The sequence below is a fragment of the Sorex fumeus genome, unplaced genomic scaffold (genome assembly GCF_029834395.1).
Source record: "Sorex fumeus unplaced genomic scaffold, SorFum_2.1 ptg000043l, whole genome shotgun sequence".
In the NCBI taxonomy this organism is placed as follows: Eukaryota; Metazoa; Chordata; class Mammalia; order Eulipotyphla; family Soricidae; genus Sorex; species Sorex fumeus.
In genome coordinates, this window is record NW_026606100.1 from 8724866 (window position 1) to 8743937 (window position 19072).

Genomic DNA, 19072 nt, shown 5'->3' on the forward strand with positions numbered 1-19072 from the left:
GGCGACTAAAATCTCATGGGAAGGGGGGCGTTCCGGTCCATCCTTCACGCCCTACCGAGGTCACCAGTTGCCCCCCGCGAGCGGCTCTCCAGCACGGCCACGGCCCCAGAAGCACAAGGACTTAATGCAGAACCCGACAGCTTGGAGCAGAAAAGTGAACAGACTATGCGTTAATCCAGGCCATCAGGTCTGTCCGGAGGGGAAAGGGTGTTGCCCCAGTCGCCTTCTCCTCTCTGGAAAGAAAGATGGCGGCCGCATGGGAGCCTTGTGGACAGCAGGTATGAGCCGGGCGAGTGGGGGTGACTAAAACCTCATGGGAAGGGGGGGCGTTTCGGTCCGCCCTTCACGCCCTACCGAGGTCACCAGTTGCCCCCCCATGAACGGCTCTCCAGCACGGCCACAGCCCCAGAAGCACAAGGACTTAATGCAGAACCCAGCAGCTTGGAGCAGAAAAGTGAAAGGACTATGCGTTAATCCAGGCCATCATGTCTGCCCGGAGGGGAAAGGGTATTGGTCCCTTCCGCCCTCCTCCCTCTGAAAAGAAAGATGGAGGACACATGGGAGCCTTGTGGACAGCAGGTATGAGCCGGGCGAGTGGGGGCGACTAAAACCTCATGGGAAGGGGGGCGTTCCGGTCCGTCCTTCACGCCCTACCGAGGTCACCAGTTGCCCCCCGCGAGCGGCTCTCCAGCACGGCCACGGCCCCAGAAGCACAAGGACTTTAATGCAGAACCCGGCAGCTTGGAGCAGAAAAGTGAACGGACTATGCGTTAATCCAGGCCATCAGGTCTGTCCGGAGGGGAAAGGGTGTTGCCCCAGTCGCCTTCTCCTCTCTGGAAAGAAAGATGGCGGGCGCATGGGAGCCTTGTGGACAGCAGGTGTGAGCCGGGGGACTGGGGGCGACTAAAACTTCATGGGAAGGGAGGCGTTTCGGTCCGCCCTTCACGCCCTACCGAGGCCACCAGTTGCCCCCCACTAGCGGCTCTCCAGCACGGCCACGACTCCAGAGAACAGAAACCAATTTCTTAACTATCTGACTTTCAGTAGAAATACTTCCAGGGTCAATAAGTAAAATAGCAGAAATCCAAAACCAACATATAATTCTTGAACCCAGCTGTAGAAAGCAAATCACTTCACAATGCTTTGTCAGCATGTCTGATTTGGGGGGGGGGGGGGGGGTAAACTCTAAATAATAGTGGTGAATCTTTTATTGAAACAATGAATCTAATCAAAGCAGATAGAGTGTTAACAAGAATTCATCTGCCCCACAGGGACTGGGAGGGGTGGGGGGTGGGGTTTTATTGGGGTTCTTCATGGTAAAAAATAAGTTTTGGTAAAGGGAAATGTGCTTGATATTTGCATGACTGAGACCTAAACCTGAAAGCTTTGTAACCTTTCCCATGGTAATTCAACAAATAAATAAATAAATTTAAAAACAAGGTAAATTTAAAAACAAACCAAAATAAATAAATAAATAAATAAATAAAATAAGCTCTCAAATTGAGCTCCCATTTGATCCAGCAATATCACTCCTGGGAATATATCCGAGAGAGGCAAAAAAGTATAGTCGAAGTGACATCTGCAATTGTTTGTTCATAGTAGCACTGTTTATAATAGCCAGAGTCTGGAAAAAACCTGAATGCCCAAGAAGAGATGACTGGTTAAAGAAACTTTGGTACATTTACACAATGGAGTACTATGTAGCTGTTAGAAAAGACGAAATCATTAAATTTACATACAAGTGGTACTACATGGAAAGTATCATGTTAAGCAAAATGACTCAGAAAGAAAGGGATAGACATAGAAAGAATGCATTCATCTGGGGAACATAAAGTAACAAAATAGGAGACTAACACCCCAGAATGGCCGAGATTAGTACCAGGAATTTTACTCCATGGCTTGGAGGCCAGCCACACATGCTAGGGGAAAAGGGAGCTCAGATAGAGAAAGGAGCACCAAATAAAGGGTTTTGGGAGGATCATCCCAGGATGGGAGAGCATATTGAAAATAGACTATAGACAAAACATGATTGCCACTCAATGTCTCTTTTGCAAACCACAACACCCAAAAGGAGAGAGAGAGAGAGAGAGAGAGAGAGAGAGAGAGAGAGAGAGAACAAAAGGGAATGCCCTGCCACAGAGGCAGGGTGGGATGGGTGGGGATGGGAGGAGGGAGGGATACTGGGATCCATGGTGGTGGGAAATGGGCATTGGTGGAGGGATGGGTATTTGATCATTGTATAATTGAAACCTAAGCACAAAAATGTGTACGTTTACAACTGTACTTCATGATGTCTCACTAATAAAAATTTTTAAAAAAATAAATAAAAGATGGTTCCATTTTCATCACACACACACACACAAAAATAATCTCTCAGATTATAAACTTAAAAGAGAATAATGTCAATACAGAATATTAAAATGTTTCAATATTTAGCATTACTTAGACATGATAATATTTGTCTTCTTGGGCTGTGGGGCGACAGTCACACCCAGCAGTGCTCAGGAATCACTCCTAGCAGTGTTCACGTGACCATATGCAATGCAAGGGATCGAACTATGATTGGGTGCATGCAAGGCAAGCACCTTAACCTCTGTACTGTATCTCTCTAGCACTTTTATTGTGGGGAAGACGGGAGTCTTGTAAGCACATTCGCCAGTGTTCTGGGAACCAAATGTGATGCCAAGGATCAAACTGGGGTCAGCCACAAGTAAAGCAAGTAAGTACCTTAAGCTCTATTTTAACCCTCTAGTACCAAGCTTTTCTTTTGAATAGTAGTGACCTACTGATAACCGTGCATTGGCTTCCTCGTAATTAAAGGCAATGTTTCTAAAAACCAATAGAGTCAAGAAGGAATTCTATGTTAATTTGTAGTCAGAGGTATTCGAATAAATCCAAATTCTAACCAACCAAAATTCTGTTTTGTTTCTGGGGTACACTTGGCAACACTCGAGGCCTACTCCTGGCTCTATAGTCAGGGATCGCTCCTGATGAGCTCCAGGGACGTGTCAGGCAAAGCACTCTGCCCACTACACTATCACTCAGGCCACCTGACCAAGCCAAAAATTTTTTTCTTAATATTTAAAAGAAAAACTTAACAGTTGAAACAAAAATAATTCCAAAATCTCCAAATTTTAAATATCTCGCACTTTCTCAAATTTATGGCAAACTCAGCAGTTGCAAAACCTATCTTAATTCACTTAATCACTTAACTTCCCGTTAGTCGTCGATTTGCTCGAGCGGGCGCCAGTAACGTCTCCATTTGTCCCTGTCGCGTGCTAGTGTAGCCCAATGGCATCTGTTCGCTCCGGGAACATGAAGGGCCTCAAACCGATCGTTCATGATCTTCACGAAGAAGTCTGACCATCTGAGAGGTGGGCGGCCATGCGGTCTTTTGACATCCCTAGGAATCCAATCAGTAACAGCTCTACTCCAACGGTCATCTTTAAATCTCATTACGTGACCAGCCCATCTGATTTTCGACACCTTGGCAAATGAGACAGCATCCCTGATCCTTGATCTTCGACAGATGTCAGAACTCCGGATTCTTTCTCTCATTTGAGGGAAACGTGATATTCCAAGCATAGCTCTTTCTATTCTTCTTTGGGAGACCTGAATAGCGTTCTCATCTTGTTTGCGTAGGGCCCAGGTCTCTGAGGCATATGTTAATGCAGGAAGAACAGTGGAATCAAAGAGATGTGCCCGGAGCCGGAGGTTCTTCGTCCTCTTAGCTATTTCTTCGACGTTCTTGAAGGCGTTCCAAGCCGCTCTCTTCCTCCTGCACAGCTCGGGTGCCAGGTCATTTGTCATGTTGACCTCTCGACCTAGGTACACATAGCTGTTGCATTCAGAGATGGTCGTTCCATTGAGAGCGAATGGGGCGTCAGGAACAAGGCTGTTTCTCATAAACATTGTCTTCGTAAGATTCAGCTGTAGTCCTACCTTTCCACACTCACGGTCAAAGTCGGCCAGCATTTGTGCCGCTTGGCTGATGTTTGGTGTTATTAAAACAATGTCATCAGCAAAGCGGAGGTGGTGTAGTTGCCGACCATCTATCTTCACTCCCATTCCTTCCCATTCCAGTTGTCGCATGATGTTCTCGAGGGTGGCACTGAAGAGTTTCGGTGAAATGGTATCACCCTGCCGCACCCCTCTCCTGACATCAAGGATCACTTCTTTGTAGAATGGTGAGATCCTGGTAGTGAATCCGCAATACAGCTCACGGAGGATCCTGATGTATTGGGCTTGAATGCCCTGATTGGCTAGGGCTTCAATGACCACTTCTGTCTCAACAGAATCAAAGGCCTTCTTTAAATCAATGAACGTTAAACAGAGCGGCATCTTGAACTCCCGAGAAACCTCAATGAGCCTGGTTATCGTGTGGATATGGTTGATGGTGCTGAATCCTTTGCGGAACCCGGCTTGCTTGCATGGTTGTCCTTCATCTAGTGTTCTGCCAATCCTATTTAGGATGACTCGAGTGAACAACTTGTAGATGACAGACAATAGGCAGATTGGGCGATAGTTGCCAATGTCATGGATGTCTCCCTTCTTGAACAGTAGTACGGTCCTGCTGGTTTTCCATTGGGACAGAGCCTTGAATTCAGACAGGTAGCAAGTGAAGAGCCGAGCCAGTGTATTGATGAGTACTGATGGCAGGTTCTTCAGGTGTTCAGGTCTGACCTTGTCTGGGCCGGGTGCTGTTTGTTTCTTTACCGACGAAATGGCGTGTCGGATTTCGGAAGGGAGAATGTTGGTAAGGACATATCCATCCTGTGGAATTTGGTATGTCGGCAAGTGGACATGGCTATTGAAGAGATTTGAGTAGAAGTCATGGATAATCTTCTACATTGCCGTTCTGGAGGATGTGATGGATCCATCAGGACGCCGGAGGGCAGTCATCTTGGTCTTGTAGTTGGCGAAGGACAGGCGGGCGTAACGAATACTTTTCCCAGCTTCTGCCGCATCTACCAGTACTTCTGCTCTTCTCTCTGAGATCTTCCTTGATAGCACCTCTGCACTGCTTTGCGAGCTCGGACTTAGCTTGCAGTTGCCTGAGGCATGCGCCAAACCACGCTGGCGAATTAGCTCAAGAGTTTTCGAAGACAGGCATTTTTTTGTGGCTATCTCTCTCTTGGCGTTCCTCGCCCATTCATGGAGGTGCTGAACCGGTCGATCCTATTCCTCGTCAATGTTGTCAACAATGGCATCTTCCCATGTTGCTGCAATAGTGCCAAAGAGTTCTCAGTTGGTGGTTTTTCTGGGAGTTCTCTTTTTGAATTTTGCAGCCCTTTCTCCCCGCTCTGTGAAGTAGAATTTTGCATGAAGGAGACGGTGGTCCGATCCCGTTCGAAATTTTGGGACAACAGCGACATTGGTCAGGCAGGCAAAACCGTCGACTGAATATGATGTGGTCTATTTCGTTGTGGAATCGTCCACCGGGAGACTCCCATGTCCAACATTTAGATTCTGCCTTCTGGAACTGTGAGTTACCATGGATGGTCTTGGTCAACATGATGAACTCAGACAGTCTCTCACCCTGTTCGTTCCATTCTAGGCCATGGGTCCCGATGTGAAGTTCTTCAGCTGATCTTCTCGGTCCTATCTGGGCATTAAAATCACCCACAATGATCTTGTAGAAGGTGTGGTCTTCTTTATAGAACTTCTCCATTTCCATGTAGAACTTCTCAATTTCTCCTTCATCATAATTGGATGTTGGTGCGTAGACAACGAAGATAGACATTCACACATGTACATACAAATGTACTCATACAAATTCTTCCTCGTCATTCATATAAAATATTAGGAATAAAAGACTGAAAAAAATCACAATCTATAATTGACTACACACTGCAAAGATCAATATTGTCAACAATAAAGATTTCATATTAGAACTGAATCCATAAAGAAGGATGAATCACATAAAAAGATAAGGCTTAGAATGGGAGGTAGAGTCTAGGAAACAATTGTAAGAAGCTGGTCCCATGACAGCTCAATAAAAAATAAACATGAGTTGCATGCAACTTTGATTCTCTAAAATTCCCATGTTCTTTAAGAAGCCCAAAATGTTTAGCTCGGCAAACCCTGCTTAAGACTACCTTATAAACATACAATTGACAATTATTATTGTTAAAGAGAAGAAACGGAAGGAAAATGGAAATAATAAAATAATAAATGTCTACCAGATATATCCATATTAAAATAGTTTCCATGATTTTAAATAATCTGTGGTTGATCTTCCCATTTTATATATGACAAAACTAAAATCTGTAAGAATATTAAAATATTTTCCCCAAACCACAACACATAAATATAAGAGCCAGAGCAAGAAAGTATCTCTGATTACAAGCTGATTTTTTTTACTGCTGCTTCATACTTCCAAACTTTTAGAAAAGGTTTTAAAACAAAGTAATAACAAAGTTTAAGGGCTGGAGCGATAGCACAGCGGGTAGGGCGTTTGCCTTGCACGAGGCCAACCTGGGTTCGATTCCTCTGTCCCTCTCAGAGAGTCTGGCAAGCTACCAAGAGTATCCTGCCCTCACAGCAGAGCCTGGCAAACTTCCCATGGCGTATGTGATATGCCAGAAACAGTAGTAAGTCTCACAATGGAGATGTTACTGGTCCCCTCAAGCAAAATCGATGAACAATGGGAGGACAGTGTCACAGTGCTAAAAAAAGTTTCAAGTAAACCTTTCTACAAGAGCAATATCTGACATATACAAAGAGGGACAAAAAATGTGAAACAAAAATGTTATGAAAACCTCTACAGATATATAAAGAGAATATGTGAGATCATATAGTGGGACTTTACTTTCTTGTAAAGAAAGTGATGAGGGGAGAGTCAAAGAGGGTAAGAATCAAGACTCTTCTTTATTTACATATATTATGAGTGTGCTGACCCATATGTACAAACACAGGGTTCCTTGTAACTGTTAGTGATTAGTCTCTCAACAAAAAAAATTAAGGTAAACAAATGGCAAATGGAGTTTGTCCAACACAAGTTCTTGGCAGGTATAGTCATCTATACATTTACACTACTAATACTCAATTTTACTGCACCAAAAAAACTGGAATTTACTAATGAGGCTAGTTTTGTCCTCTTATAAGGATGTACTGAATGTATAATGAAAACAGAAATATATCATAAAATTTAGAAATTCCATATAAAGATAAAGAATTTGGGGGGCTGGAGTGATAGCACTGTGTGTAGAACATTTGCCTTGTACGTGGCCAACCTGGGTTCGATTCCCAGTATCCCATATGGACCCCGAGCACCGCCAGGAGTAATTCCTGAGTACAGAGCCAGGAATAACCCCTGTGCATCGCTGGGTCTGACCAAAAAAAAAAAAAAAAAAGATGAAGAACTCTTATTTATTAATTTGTCACAGAAAATTTAATATATTATTAAACAAGTATGTCTAGCAAAAATATTTTAAGATCTTTCAATTGATATGTTTGCAAAGATATACATCAGATATGCTTAACATACTAAATAAACAAGAAATAAAACAGAAACAGCTGCTGCATGCAAGATTCATCCCAAATCAGAAACATAAATGTGAGTAGAAAGAAGGCAAAAACTGCATAGTGACATCAAAAGTCAAAACATGCTACACCAAAATTTAGTATAAGTAAAATGTGGGTAGGTTAAAACAAACAAAAAACAGATAGGGACTATAGACATAAATAGCAGGTAGACTGCTATCTATTAGACACACTTAACTTCTCTAGGCCTCAAATATACCTGTAAACTGAGGAGATGGGAATATTTTAAGGTATTTCCCATATGTGAGAGTTCAGTATTCCATTAAATAGAATAGAGATGACAAGTTAAAATATATACACCAAAAACTACTCTCAGCTAATAGTGACAATTCATTAATCTGGGACTCCAATGGGTCTGGAAATAACAGTCTAGTCCCCAGTGCCAGATTTCACAATAATGCAAATGACTCATAATACTATTAGTATAAGCCAAAATTCTAAATTCTGGAAGAAGCCACTATGCACAAGAATGAAAAGAATTTCCTTTCCCTTCCTTGGATATGTTAAACTTGAATTGAATTTTGAAAAGGTCAGAATTTCTTTTCACACCTTTCTACTTTCCTTCTGAGTTTCTCCAAATGCCTGATTCTGAAAAGTCTTAAGTAACTCATTAAATGGAATATGGTAGCTGCAACAAAGCTTATTGCACATGAAATTAATCAGAAAAGAAGGCAGGAGCCAGAGCAATGTACAGCAGGTAAGATCTGCATGCAGCCAACCCAGGTTCCATCCCCGGCACCCCATATGGTCCCCTGATCCCATCAGGTGTGATCTCTGAATACAGAATCAGGAGTGAGACTTGAATCCATTGGTGTGGCCCAAAACCAAAAACAAAAATGGCAGACGCATGGCTCATTTGAAAACTAGGGTCTATCTAAACTTAAAAATTTTATAGCACCTTTTACTTTAATTATCACCATATCCTCCACAGGCACATCATAGTCTGAGTATATCTGCCATATTCTATCTAAAGACTATAATGCCAAAAAGATGCATATGTGCTATTTCTGCTTATCTACAACAGACAGAAAATCGATCTCCACTGGTTCTTTTCAATATCCCACCTTAAACATGCCTTTTTTGACAAAGCCTTCCCTGAGGTACATTTACTATTTCTATTCTCTAAGCAGCTCTGTTCTAGATAAGAATTTCCTTTCTACAATACTTTGTTTAGATTTCACAGTAGATTGTAAGCTTCCTTAAAAATAGAACTAAATCTGATTCATCTCTATATCTCCAACATATTTTATAATGACTAGTATATGGCAAGCACTTCATATGTTTGCTCTTTTGTGACTCTGAAGATATTGTAAGCATAAACATTGGAATAGACTTTATATTTAGATCTTCTTCGTTGGAGTACATGAGACCTTCTGAGCTCTTACTAGAAAATAAAGATCACTAGTTCTGCAAATATTCTTGCTGTTCTTATTTTGTAATGATCAGGACAGGCTAAATATTCGCTATAATGCACATGTCCCAGACATGCTTTATCTACTTAGGTCTAGTCTTAGAACTGAAGGTGAAAAATAAATAAGTGAAAGAAATGCAGATGATAAAACAAAAACAAAAAAAAAAAAACACTAGTAAAGATACAAAAGCAATTTCCCACCACCTACAAGGCATTGAAAATCTTTCATTCATTCTTTCTGTTAATCTAAATGTCCCTTAAAAGCAAAAAAGAATTTTGCTCATATATTTGATAAACTCTATAGAAATTATAAGTGAATCAGTATAGTTTCAATTTTTAATTTTCCAAGTGCATAAGCAATACTTGTCACAGGAAAACTAAAGGCCAGGCACAGAAATATCACATATTTAATACTTTTTTTTAAATTGTAAAAGAGTCACTATTTTGGAAAGTATGGGGGAAAAACTAATTCTCCCCCTCCTCTATTTTTCTTCCACTTTTATATCCCTATTCAAAAAGCCAAGATAAAAAACTAAAGCTATGATATCCCAGAAAGGCAAAAAAGTATAGTTGAAGTGACATCTGCACTTGTTTGTTTATTGCAGCACTCTTTACAATAGCCAGAATCTGGAAAACACCTGAGTGCCGAGAACAGATGACTGGTTAAAGAAACTTTGGTGCATCTACACAAAGGAGTACTATGTAGCTATTAGAAAAGATGAAGTCATGAAATTTACATACAAGTGGTACTACATGGAAAGTATCATGTTAAGCGAAATGAGTCAGAAAGAGCGGGATAGACACAGAAAGATTGCATTCATCTGGGGAACATAAAATAACAAAAAAGGAGACTAACACCCAAGAGGGGCCAAGATCAGTACTAGGAATTTTGCTCCATGGCTTGAAGGCCAGCCACACATGGTAGGGGAAAAGGGGGCTCAGATACAGAAGGGAGCACCAAATAAAGGGTGTTGGGAGGATCCTCCCAGGGTGGGAGATACATGCTGAAAGTAGACTATAGACCAAACATGATTGCCACTCAATGCCTCTTTTGCAAACCACAACACCCAAAAGGAGAGAGAGAACAAAAGGGAATGCCCTGCCACAGAGGCAGGGTGAGATGGGGGGGATGGGGGGTGGGAGGGATACTGGGACCCATGTTGGTGGGAAATGGGCACTGGTGGAGGGATGGGTATTTGATCATTGTATAATTGAAACCCAGCACAAAAATTTGTGAGTCTTCAACTGTACCTCATGGTGTTTCACTAATAAAAATTTTTAAAAAATTAAAAAAAAACCTAAAGCTATGGTCAACTGGTTATTAAATGTGCAATCTTTATAACCCTGCTCCAGACAACAAAAACCACACAATTCAACTATTTTAGCAATATATTTGTATTACACAATTATAAAATACCCTAGTAGCTGTTTCAGTCAATCAACAGAGAAAGAATAAAAAAATTTTCCACCCTGAAACATACTCCCATGTAAAAGATATGAATGCTTTAACAGAAGTAGTTCTATGAGTTACATTTCAAGTTACCACATGGGTAAGGGATAAGACAACAAATCACTTACAGCAGGTCAAGTAATATGAATCTGTACCAACACTCTTTTATCTTATCACCACTTTCTAAAGAACCACTTTCTCAAGCATATTCTCGAATTGTTTTAGAAATACAGTTCTATTAAAGGATTTCTTTAACTATTTCATTGTAACAAGAAAATTTTAATTGGTAATTACTTTGTAAGGTATTTGCAGGCATAAAAATAAGAAAACATACTTACAGATTGTATATCTTGTAATGGTTTTTATGCTTTGAATCCAAAAACCTTAAAAGAAAACAAAAAGCAAACATTAACACAAAATTAACTAACATGAAATTACTTTTTTGATTAAGAAAAGTATTTTCAAATCAACTTTAATTTAAGACAAATTAAAAAAAACACACCTACTATAAATATTCGCTCTTTGTGCCTAAACATACAATGGGCTCATTCTTAAATAATTGCTGCATTACACAGATTCATACAATCTTAAGTAAGGCTGTTTTCATGGAATTAATATTTGTATATTCTTCATCTTAACACAATGATGGCTGAGTATTACGAAGTAACTTATAAAAGACAGCATTAAGCCCAAGTTCATCTAAGTCATATACATTCTGCAAGAGTCGTGTACAATCACATATTTAAAATAACCTACAAGGGGCTGGAGTGATAGTACAGTGGGTAGGGCGTTTGCCTTGCACGCAGCCCCACCCAGGTTCGATTCCCAGCATCCCATATGGTCCCCTGAGCACCGCCAGGAGAGATTCCTGAGTGCATGAACCAGGAGTAACCCCTGTGCATCGCTGGGTGTGACCCAAAAAGCAAAAAGCAAAAACAATAAAATAACCTTCAAAATTCATTTTCTTTCAAACCAAGTGTTTTCAGTACTTGGAAGATGCAGGTGTAACTATTAACTCCAAACAGAAGTTTATTAAGCAAATTCTCACATTTTATTATCTGATGTTCACACACATCTTAGAGGTAGAGATTATTCACATTTCACAATAGTTCTACGTCATACAGCTAATATGTCTAAGAGTTAAGAAACTGAAAAATAGCTGAGAGATAGTGCAGGGATTAAGGCACCTGCCTTGCATAAGGCTGACCCCAGTTCAATCCCCACCACCACATTTGGTCTCCTGGGCTCTGCAAGGAGTGATATCTGAGCACAGGGCCAGGAATAAGCCCTAAGTACTGTCAGGTGTAGCTCAGGGGAAAAAAGAATAAAAACTTAAACAACAATTATAATTAACATAAACACTTGCTGGATGTAGGACACTGTTTTAGGTACCCTGTGTTTCCAAATTTGTTAAGTCCTATGAGTCAGGCAATATAAGGATTAGAAGTATATAAGGATGAGCAAATAGTGGAATAAAAAAGAAACACTGAGTGTATTTCAAGACTCCAGTAAGTTCAAAATACCCAATGATAGATACATAAATAAACTGGTATACATGCATGCATGCACACCCATACCCACACATACTCACACAGACACACACACACACACACACACACACACTGGAATACTATGTATCTCTAAGAAAAGATGGAATCATGCAGTTCACTACATTAATTGTACTGAAATAAGTGGGAGGGAGAAGGACAAATAAATACCACATAAACCCACTCATCTGTGGGATAGAAAGACAAAACAAGGGAACTGACAGAATGAAACAATAACAAACCCTTGGCCTTGATTTACAAAACTAATTAACAATCAGTGGGAGGAGGAAAAAAATCAAGAAATGACCAGAGGTGACATAAAGCAGTAGAGGGCTGTGGGCACTTTGGTGGTGGTGAGGTACAGTAACTATCAATACTATAAACATTTTCACTATTGTAACCAAGTTACCGAAACTTTAAAAAATATTTTCTAGGGGCTAGAGCGATAGCACAGTGGGCAGGGTGTTTGCCTTGCACGTGGCCGACCTGGGTTCAATTCCCTGCATCCCATATGGTCCCCAGAGCAGCGCCAGGAGTGACTCCTGAGCATCGCCAGGTGTGACCCAAAAAGAAAAAAAAAAATTTTTCTAACACCTTTTGGTTATTAAAACCAATAGCAATACATTTGCTTGCTCTTCAAGCCTGTGTTCTTCTTTGAGTATATATCTCAACATTTCTTTGCTTGCTATTTCCACTCTAGAGAAGCCTATGTTCCTCTCAAACGTGTTTCCCTCCAACTCCTCCTCCCCCTCACCTACCTTGCTTAAAATCAACAAAAAATACAATATATTGGGATTGGAGCAATAGCACAGCAGGAAGGGCGTTTGCCTTGCACGCAGCCAACCTAGGTTCGATTCCCAGCATCCCATATGGTCCCCCGAGCACCGCCAGGAGTAATTCCTGAGTGCATGAGCCAGGAGTAACTCCTGTGCATCGCCGGGTGTGACCCAAAAAAAAAAAAAAAAGCAAAAAATACAATATATTGTAAGCATGTTACTCTAACTAACTCAAAGGTATGTGTATTTAAATACCAATAGGTTCAGCAAACTTTCAGAAAAAAAAAGAAAGAAAAGAAAAATAAAAGCTCAAGTAAAATAACAAAACTGAAGGTTATCAATTTCCAAAATGAGTATATGACAATGATGATGAAAATGAATACATATAAAGGCATAATATTCAAGTAAAAATTCTAACTACTAAAGAGACAAGAAATCTAAGAAGTGAAATATGAAATCTAAGAATATAAAATCTAAGAAACTGCTCAGGAAGAAATAGGTTGAAGAAACTGGAATCAGAATGACATCACCCAATTTAATGGCAACAATGGATGTAAACCACTGGCTGTGGACAACTGGAAGTAAAACCAACCAGGAGAAAATTATTCCCAGCCTAGAACTAATGGTTACCAAAGAAGACCATAATAAAATATTATGTATAATAAAAGTATTTTTAAATGAGCAAGGTCTCAAAGAAGTGTGCCACCAAGAATAAGAAAAAAATGAAAGATGATGACAAGTTTCAGAAACTAAAAACTCCAACTTAAGAGGAAAAGAATACCCAGAATGAGGTGATGAAGAGAACCACAAAGCAAGCCAAGACAACTAATCTAAAATTGGCTCACTCTGGATGGATAGATCAAGAAGTTGTGGTGTGTGTGTGTGTGTGTGTGTATATATACTTTAGAATACTTCACAGCTCTAAGAAAGAACAAAATTATTCAACTTGCTACAACATAGATGGAACGAGAGGATATTGTGCTGTGTGAAGTAAGAAAGAAATATAAATATAAATACAGGAAGCTTTCTCTCAGGTGTGGGATTTAAAGATGCACCGCATGGTCTTAGAGATGCACGGTGCCAAAGGCAACACAGTGGGAGAACTGATGCACACAATAGTTGGGAAGGGGCTTTGGGTCCTAAGGGGAAGGAAGTGGGTAAACTGGTGATGGGCATGGTTTATGCACGGGGATTATACACACTGAAAACCACCATTAAGAAATCACAGAACCACAATTTTTTTAAAAATTAAATAAGGCAGACCAAAAGACTCATAGAAATAATAAAACTGATGCATTTAATGTGTTGAAATCTGTTGAGATATTGATACAACTGTGAAGTACACAGAAACAGAGAGAGAGAGAAGAAAGAAACTGGGGGAGGGCAAGGAATGTGTAAGAAAAATCAGTATGAAATGATATATTTTTATATTACATTAGTTGCAGATACTGTAAGTAAAATCAACTCTTAATGCATTAACTCTATTACCTTACTAGATATTTGACCTTTATTATTTCTCAAACTAGTATAATCAAAATATTTACGTGATAAGTACATCAGTTACCCCATAAATACTAGTCTGTGGCTTTAAAAAACATTATGAGAGACTAGAAGTAGTACAAGGATTAAGGTGCTTGTCTTGCGTGTGGCAAACTCCAGGTCAACCCTTAGTAACAGATATGGTATTCTGAGCATCACCAGGAATGAGCACTAAATAGTCAGGAGTAGTTGTGGCCACAAAACCAAAATTAAATAGTAAGATAAAAATCACTCTGGGGGGTATGCTGCCGCCAGCAGGTCAATCTGTACCTGTGAGGCGAATGCATCAGCAGCCTGATGGCACCGTCAGACTTTCAGATACCCCAAAAGTGCTGCTGTGCCTTTGGCCGGACCCCAAAAACTTGGGGCAAAGTTTACCAAGAAAGTAAACGACCAAAAGTTAGGTATGTGGGAGACACACCCACAAACCACCTCTGGCTCAGTTATATAATTGGAGGCATGGCCTCTCTGGTTCCTAACCAAACTGCCTAATGGCCATGATCCCTGAGACTCAGAAACAAATCTCGAAACCCAGCGGCTTTTGGTAGAAATGCTTCTGGACCGCATACAAGGTGGCCACCGCTTATAGGAAAGCCAGGAATGAGCCGGCGGTGACGGGGCAACTGCAGTCTCATGGGAAGGGGGCCGGTATGGGCTCATCCTTCACGCCCTACCGAGGTCATGAGTTGCCTCCCACGAGTGGCTCTCCAGCACAGCCATGGCTCCTGAGGCAAAAGGACTTAGTCCATAACTATGGCGCCATGCCTCCCCGGGAGGGAAAGGGTGTTGCTTCTTCCGCTGTGTCCCCCCACCCCCCCCGCAGCAAGGTGGCCCCCCCCCTCAGAGCTTATAGGAGAGCCAGGTATGAGCCGGCGGTGACGGGGCAACTGCAGTCTCATGAGAAGGGGGCCGGTACCGGCTCGTCTTTCACGCCCTACTGAGGTCACAAGTTGCCCCCCACGAGCGGCTCTCTGGCACAGCCATAACACCAGACACACAGAGACCAATCTCGTAATTATCTGGCTCTTTCCAGGAATTCAAAATCTGCACGGCCGGGATGGCAGACACACAACATTATATGATTTTCATAACCAGCTATAGAAGACAAAGTATTTCACAATGCCTTTTCAGCAATTTTGATTGTTGGGGGGAAATTCTAAACAATAATGGTGCATTTTTTATCGAAATAATGAATGTAATCAATGTAGAGAGAGTTAAGTAGAAATCATCTGCCTCACAGGCATTGGGAGGGGTGGGAGGGGGGTATATTGGGGTTCTTGGTGGTGAAAAATAGTACTGGTGAAGGGAAAGGTGTTTGATCATTGCATGACCGAGACTTAAACCTGAAAGCTTTGTAACTTTTCCCACAGTGATTCAATAAATAAATATAAGAAGAAAAAAATCACTCTGAAAAGATTCCGTAAGCCACCAGATGGCATATATCATAAAAACAAATTAAAAATTCTTACTGAACGGGTCAGAACAATAGCACAGCGGGTAGGGCATTTGCCTTGCACACAGCCAACTCGGGTTTGATCCCTGGCATCCCATATGGTCCCCCAAGAACCACCAGGAGTTATTTCTGAGTGCAAAGCCAGGAGTAATCCCTGAGAATTGCTGGGTGTGGCCCAAAAAGCAAAAAAATAAAATAAAATAAAATAAATTCTTACTGAAGATCAAAGAAAAATGAAGGAAAACAGTCACTTTCACTGTAGTGAGTGCTAATAGGCTCTACAGAACTGTTCACTTTCATATTCTGTAAGTATAACTTTTCCGGGGAAGGTGAGGGAAAAACCTGGTACTCAGGACTTATTCCGGTCTCTGTTCTCAGGGATCACTCATGGCAGTGCTTAGGGATCAAATATGGTGCCAGGGAAGGAATGTGGCTATTTTGTTTACATGGAAGAAGTTTTATCCACTGTGCTCTCTGGCCCCACAACTTTAAGTAGATTCAGAAAATGTTATCTTTATGCTTCTACATTTTAACCCACTACTACTTCAACCAGCCAAGCAATTCCTGATTACACCAAGAATTCTACTGAACTATGAATACAATGTCACTGTCACTGTCCTCCCATTGTTCCTCAATTTGCTCCAGCAGACCCAGTAACATTGTGAGACTTGTTACTGTGTTTGGCATATCGAATACGCCACGGGTAGCTTGCCAGGCTTTGCTGCGCGGACGAGATCCTCTTGTAGCTTACTGGGCTTTCTGAGAGAGGCGGAGGAATCAAACCTGGGTCGGCTGGGTCGGCCGCATGCAAGGCAAATGCCCTACCCACTGTGCTATCACTCCAGCCCATGAATACACTAAGGGGGAGAAAAGGCTATTTTACACATTATTCCCCTCTGGTCTCTCACCATCTTTTTAAATTTCTGTATTTGTACTTTTTTTTTGGGGGGGGGGGGGAGTTGTTTGTTTGTTTTAGCTTAAGTAAAATTTGCATATAGTGAAAGTCATAGATCTTATATATTATAATTCTGAGTTTCAGGATTTGTTTTGGTTTTGTTTGGGAGCCATACCCAACAGTGCTCAATGCTTACTCCTGGGTCTGTACTCAGGGATCATCCCTGGTGGACTTATGGGGAGACTAGAGTGATAGCACAGTGGGGAGGGTGTCTGCCTTGCAAACGGTAGACCCAGGTTCGATTCCCAGCATCCCATATAGTCCCCCAGCAACACCAGGAATAATTACTGAGTGTAGAGCCAGGAGTAATCCCTTAGCACTGCCAAGTGTGACCCAAAAGAGCAAAAATAAATAAATAAATAAATAAATAAGAACCATATGGGGTACTGGGAAACAAACCCAGGTTGGCTGCAGCAGCTAATACCCTACTCACTGTACTATCTCTCTGGCCCCCATTTCTGAGTTTAGTAATAGTCATCCCAATCAAAACAAATGATACACCCACTCACTATGTGCCCTCTAGAAAAACTCATGTTCATTTGCAAAATGTAGCACTGTAGCACTGTCCTCCCATTGTTCAACGATTTGCTGGAGCGGGTCCAGTAACGTCTCCATTGTGAGACTTGTTACTATGTTTGCTCCAGCCCCTAAAATCCCAAGTAGTCAAATCTATTAGCACAGATTGGTTTGGGTCTTGTCATTTATTCTCATAAAATGAAATGTGATTATAAAAATTCAGAAAATATTTTTACATGGCTTACCTTTCTCTATGGGTCTATTCTGATAGAAATGAACAAGTGGGAACTTAAATGCAAAACACTATTTTCTCACTGAAAGCCTACATACTAGAGGTGAACCCCAAAAGGGTACCTCGTAGGATTAACAAGTTATTTTTAGTTCATTCTGAGTTTTGTAGTATAAGTCAACACTACAATAATAAGGATATATATGCAACTGTCCAATTTCAGAAAATACTATTCACAAGTAGCAGCTGGACAAACACATTAAACTGACTTAAAAAGACTGATAAAGACTGGGAGACTAACACCCATGAATAGTAAATAAGTACCAGGAGGATTACTCCACAGCTTAGAAGCAGGCCTCACATGCTGGGGGAAAAGGCAGCTCAGACAGAGAAGGGAAACACCAAGTAAGGGGTGCTAGGAGGGCCCACTCGAGACGGAACATGCAGGCTGAAAGTAGACTATAGACCGATCATGATGGCCACTTAATATCTTTATTGCAAACCACAACACTGAAAAGGAAAGTGCCCTGCAAGAAGGGTGGGGGAGAAATGGGAGGTGGTGTTGGGAGGAATGCTGGGACCACTGGTGGTGGAAAATGGACACTGGTGGAGGGATGGGTACTCGATCATTGTATGACTGAAATGTAAGCACGAAAGCTTATAAGTCTGTCACTGTACCTCACAGTGATTCACTAATATAAAGTTAAAAATAAAATAAAAAGACTGATAAAATACATACCAACAAGGTTATAGTAATTACCACAGGATTTCAGGGAGTGATGGAGGTTTTCACTATTTTCTAAAAAGTGTGTTGTTAAATCTTCTTATAGGGCCAGGAAGATGGGTCAAAAGGGCAGAGCACTTGCTTTGAATATGGGAGACCACGATTCAATCCTCCGTGCTGCTTGATTCCCCGAGCACCCAAAACACTGTGGCCGAGTATGACCCAAAATTAAAAAACACAAACTTCATAACATATACTACTTTCAAAAGAAAAATTTTTCCATCCTATCATATTTCCCCCAAAGTACAGAACTGATATCACACTCTTTTTGCTTCAAAAAGTGTGTGTAAAGCCACTTTTTAAAACTGAAGCCCAACTTCTTATAAGCAATATTTTTAGGATTTACAAATATATGTAGTGTGTGTCACACACACACATATATATGCATGTATGTTCATATACTGCTTTTTTTGTTGTTTCTGAGCCATATCCAGCAGTGCTCGGGGGTTGCTCCTGGTTGAGCCGGAGGAACCATGCAGTTCTGGGGATCAAACCAAGGTCTCCTGCACACTGAGCATGCACACAGTCCTCTGAGCTATCTCTCCAGCCCCACGTGCTACTTCTTAATTAAAACAAATAAAGAGCAGAGGTTCTATTTGTGGTCACAGTACTCCTAATGAAATAATTACCTTTCATGTGCCCCATATGCAATTACTATTTATAACAACTCATGAAGTTTTTCTACATACCCTCTTGCTGAGCTTGTCCAAAGGATCCCTAGAGAGCCAGGGAGTTAGTTCGGTGGGGAAGAGGGGTCTAGAGGAACATAAACTTGTGTCCAAGGCACCACATGGCTCCCCAAGTACTGCCAGACAGAGCCCAGGTAGCCTCTAAGTACTTGCTGGTTGCGCCTATACCTAGCACCTA

General features: G+C 41.2%; 1 protein-coding gene and 1 pseudogene across 1 annotated transcript in view; one reads left to right on the forward strand and one right to left on the reverse strand.

Annotated features, from left to right (window-relative positions):
• The window catches only part of PTEN (phosphatase and tensin homolog), a 103481-nt gene that overhangs the window by 40007 nt on the left and 44402 nt on the right, over positions 1-19072 (reverse strand). Inside the window, exon 4 of the mRNA XM_056120825.1 lies at positions 10745-10789. Within this exon, the coding sequence (XP_055976800.1) occupies positions 10745-10789 (45 nt within the window). The remainder of the gene's footprint in view (positions 1-10744; positions 10790-19072) is intronic.
• Positions 8953-9076, forward strand: LOC130029954 (uncharacterized; annotated as a pseudogene).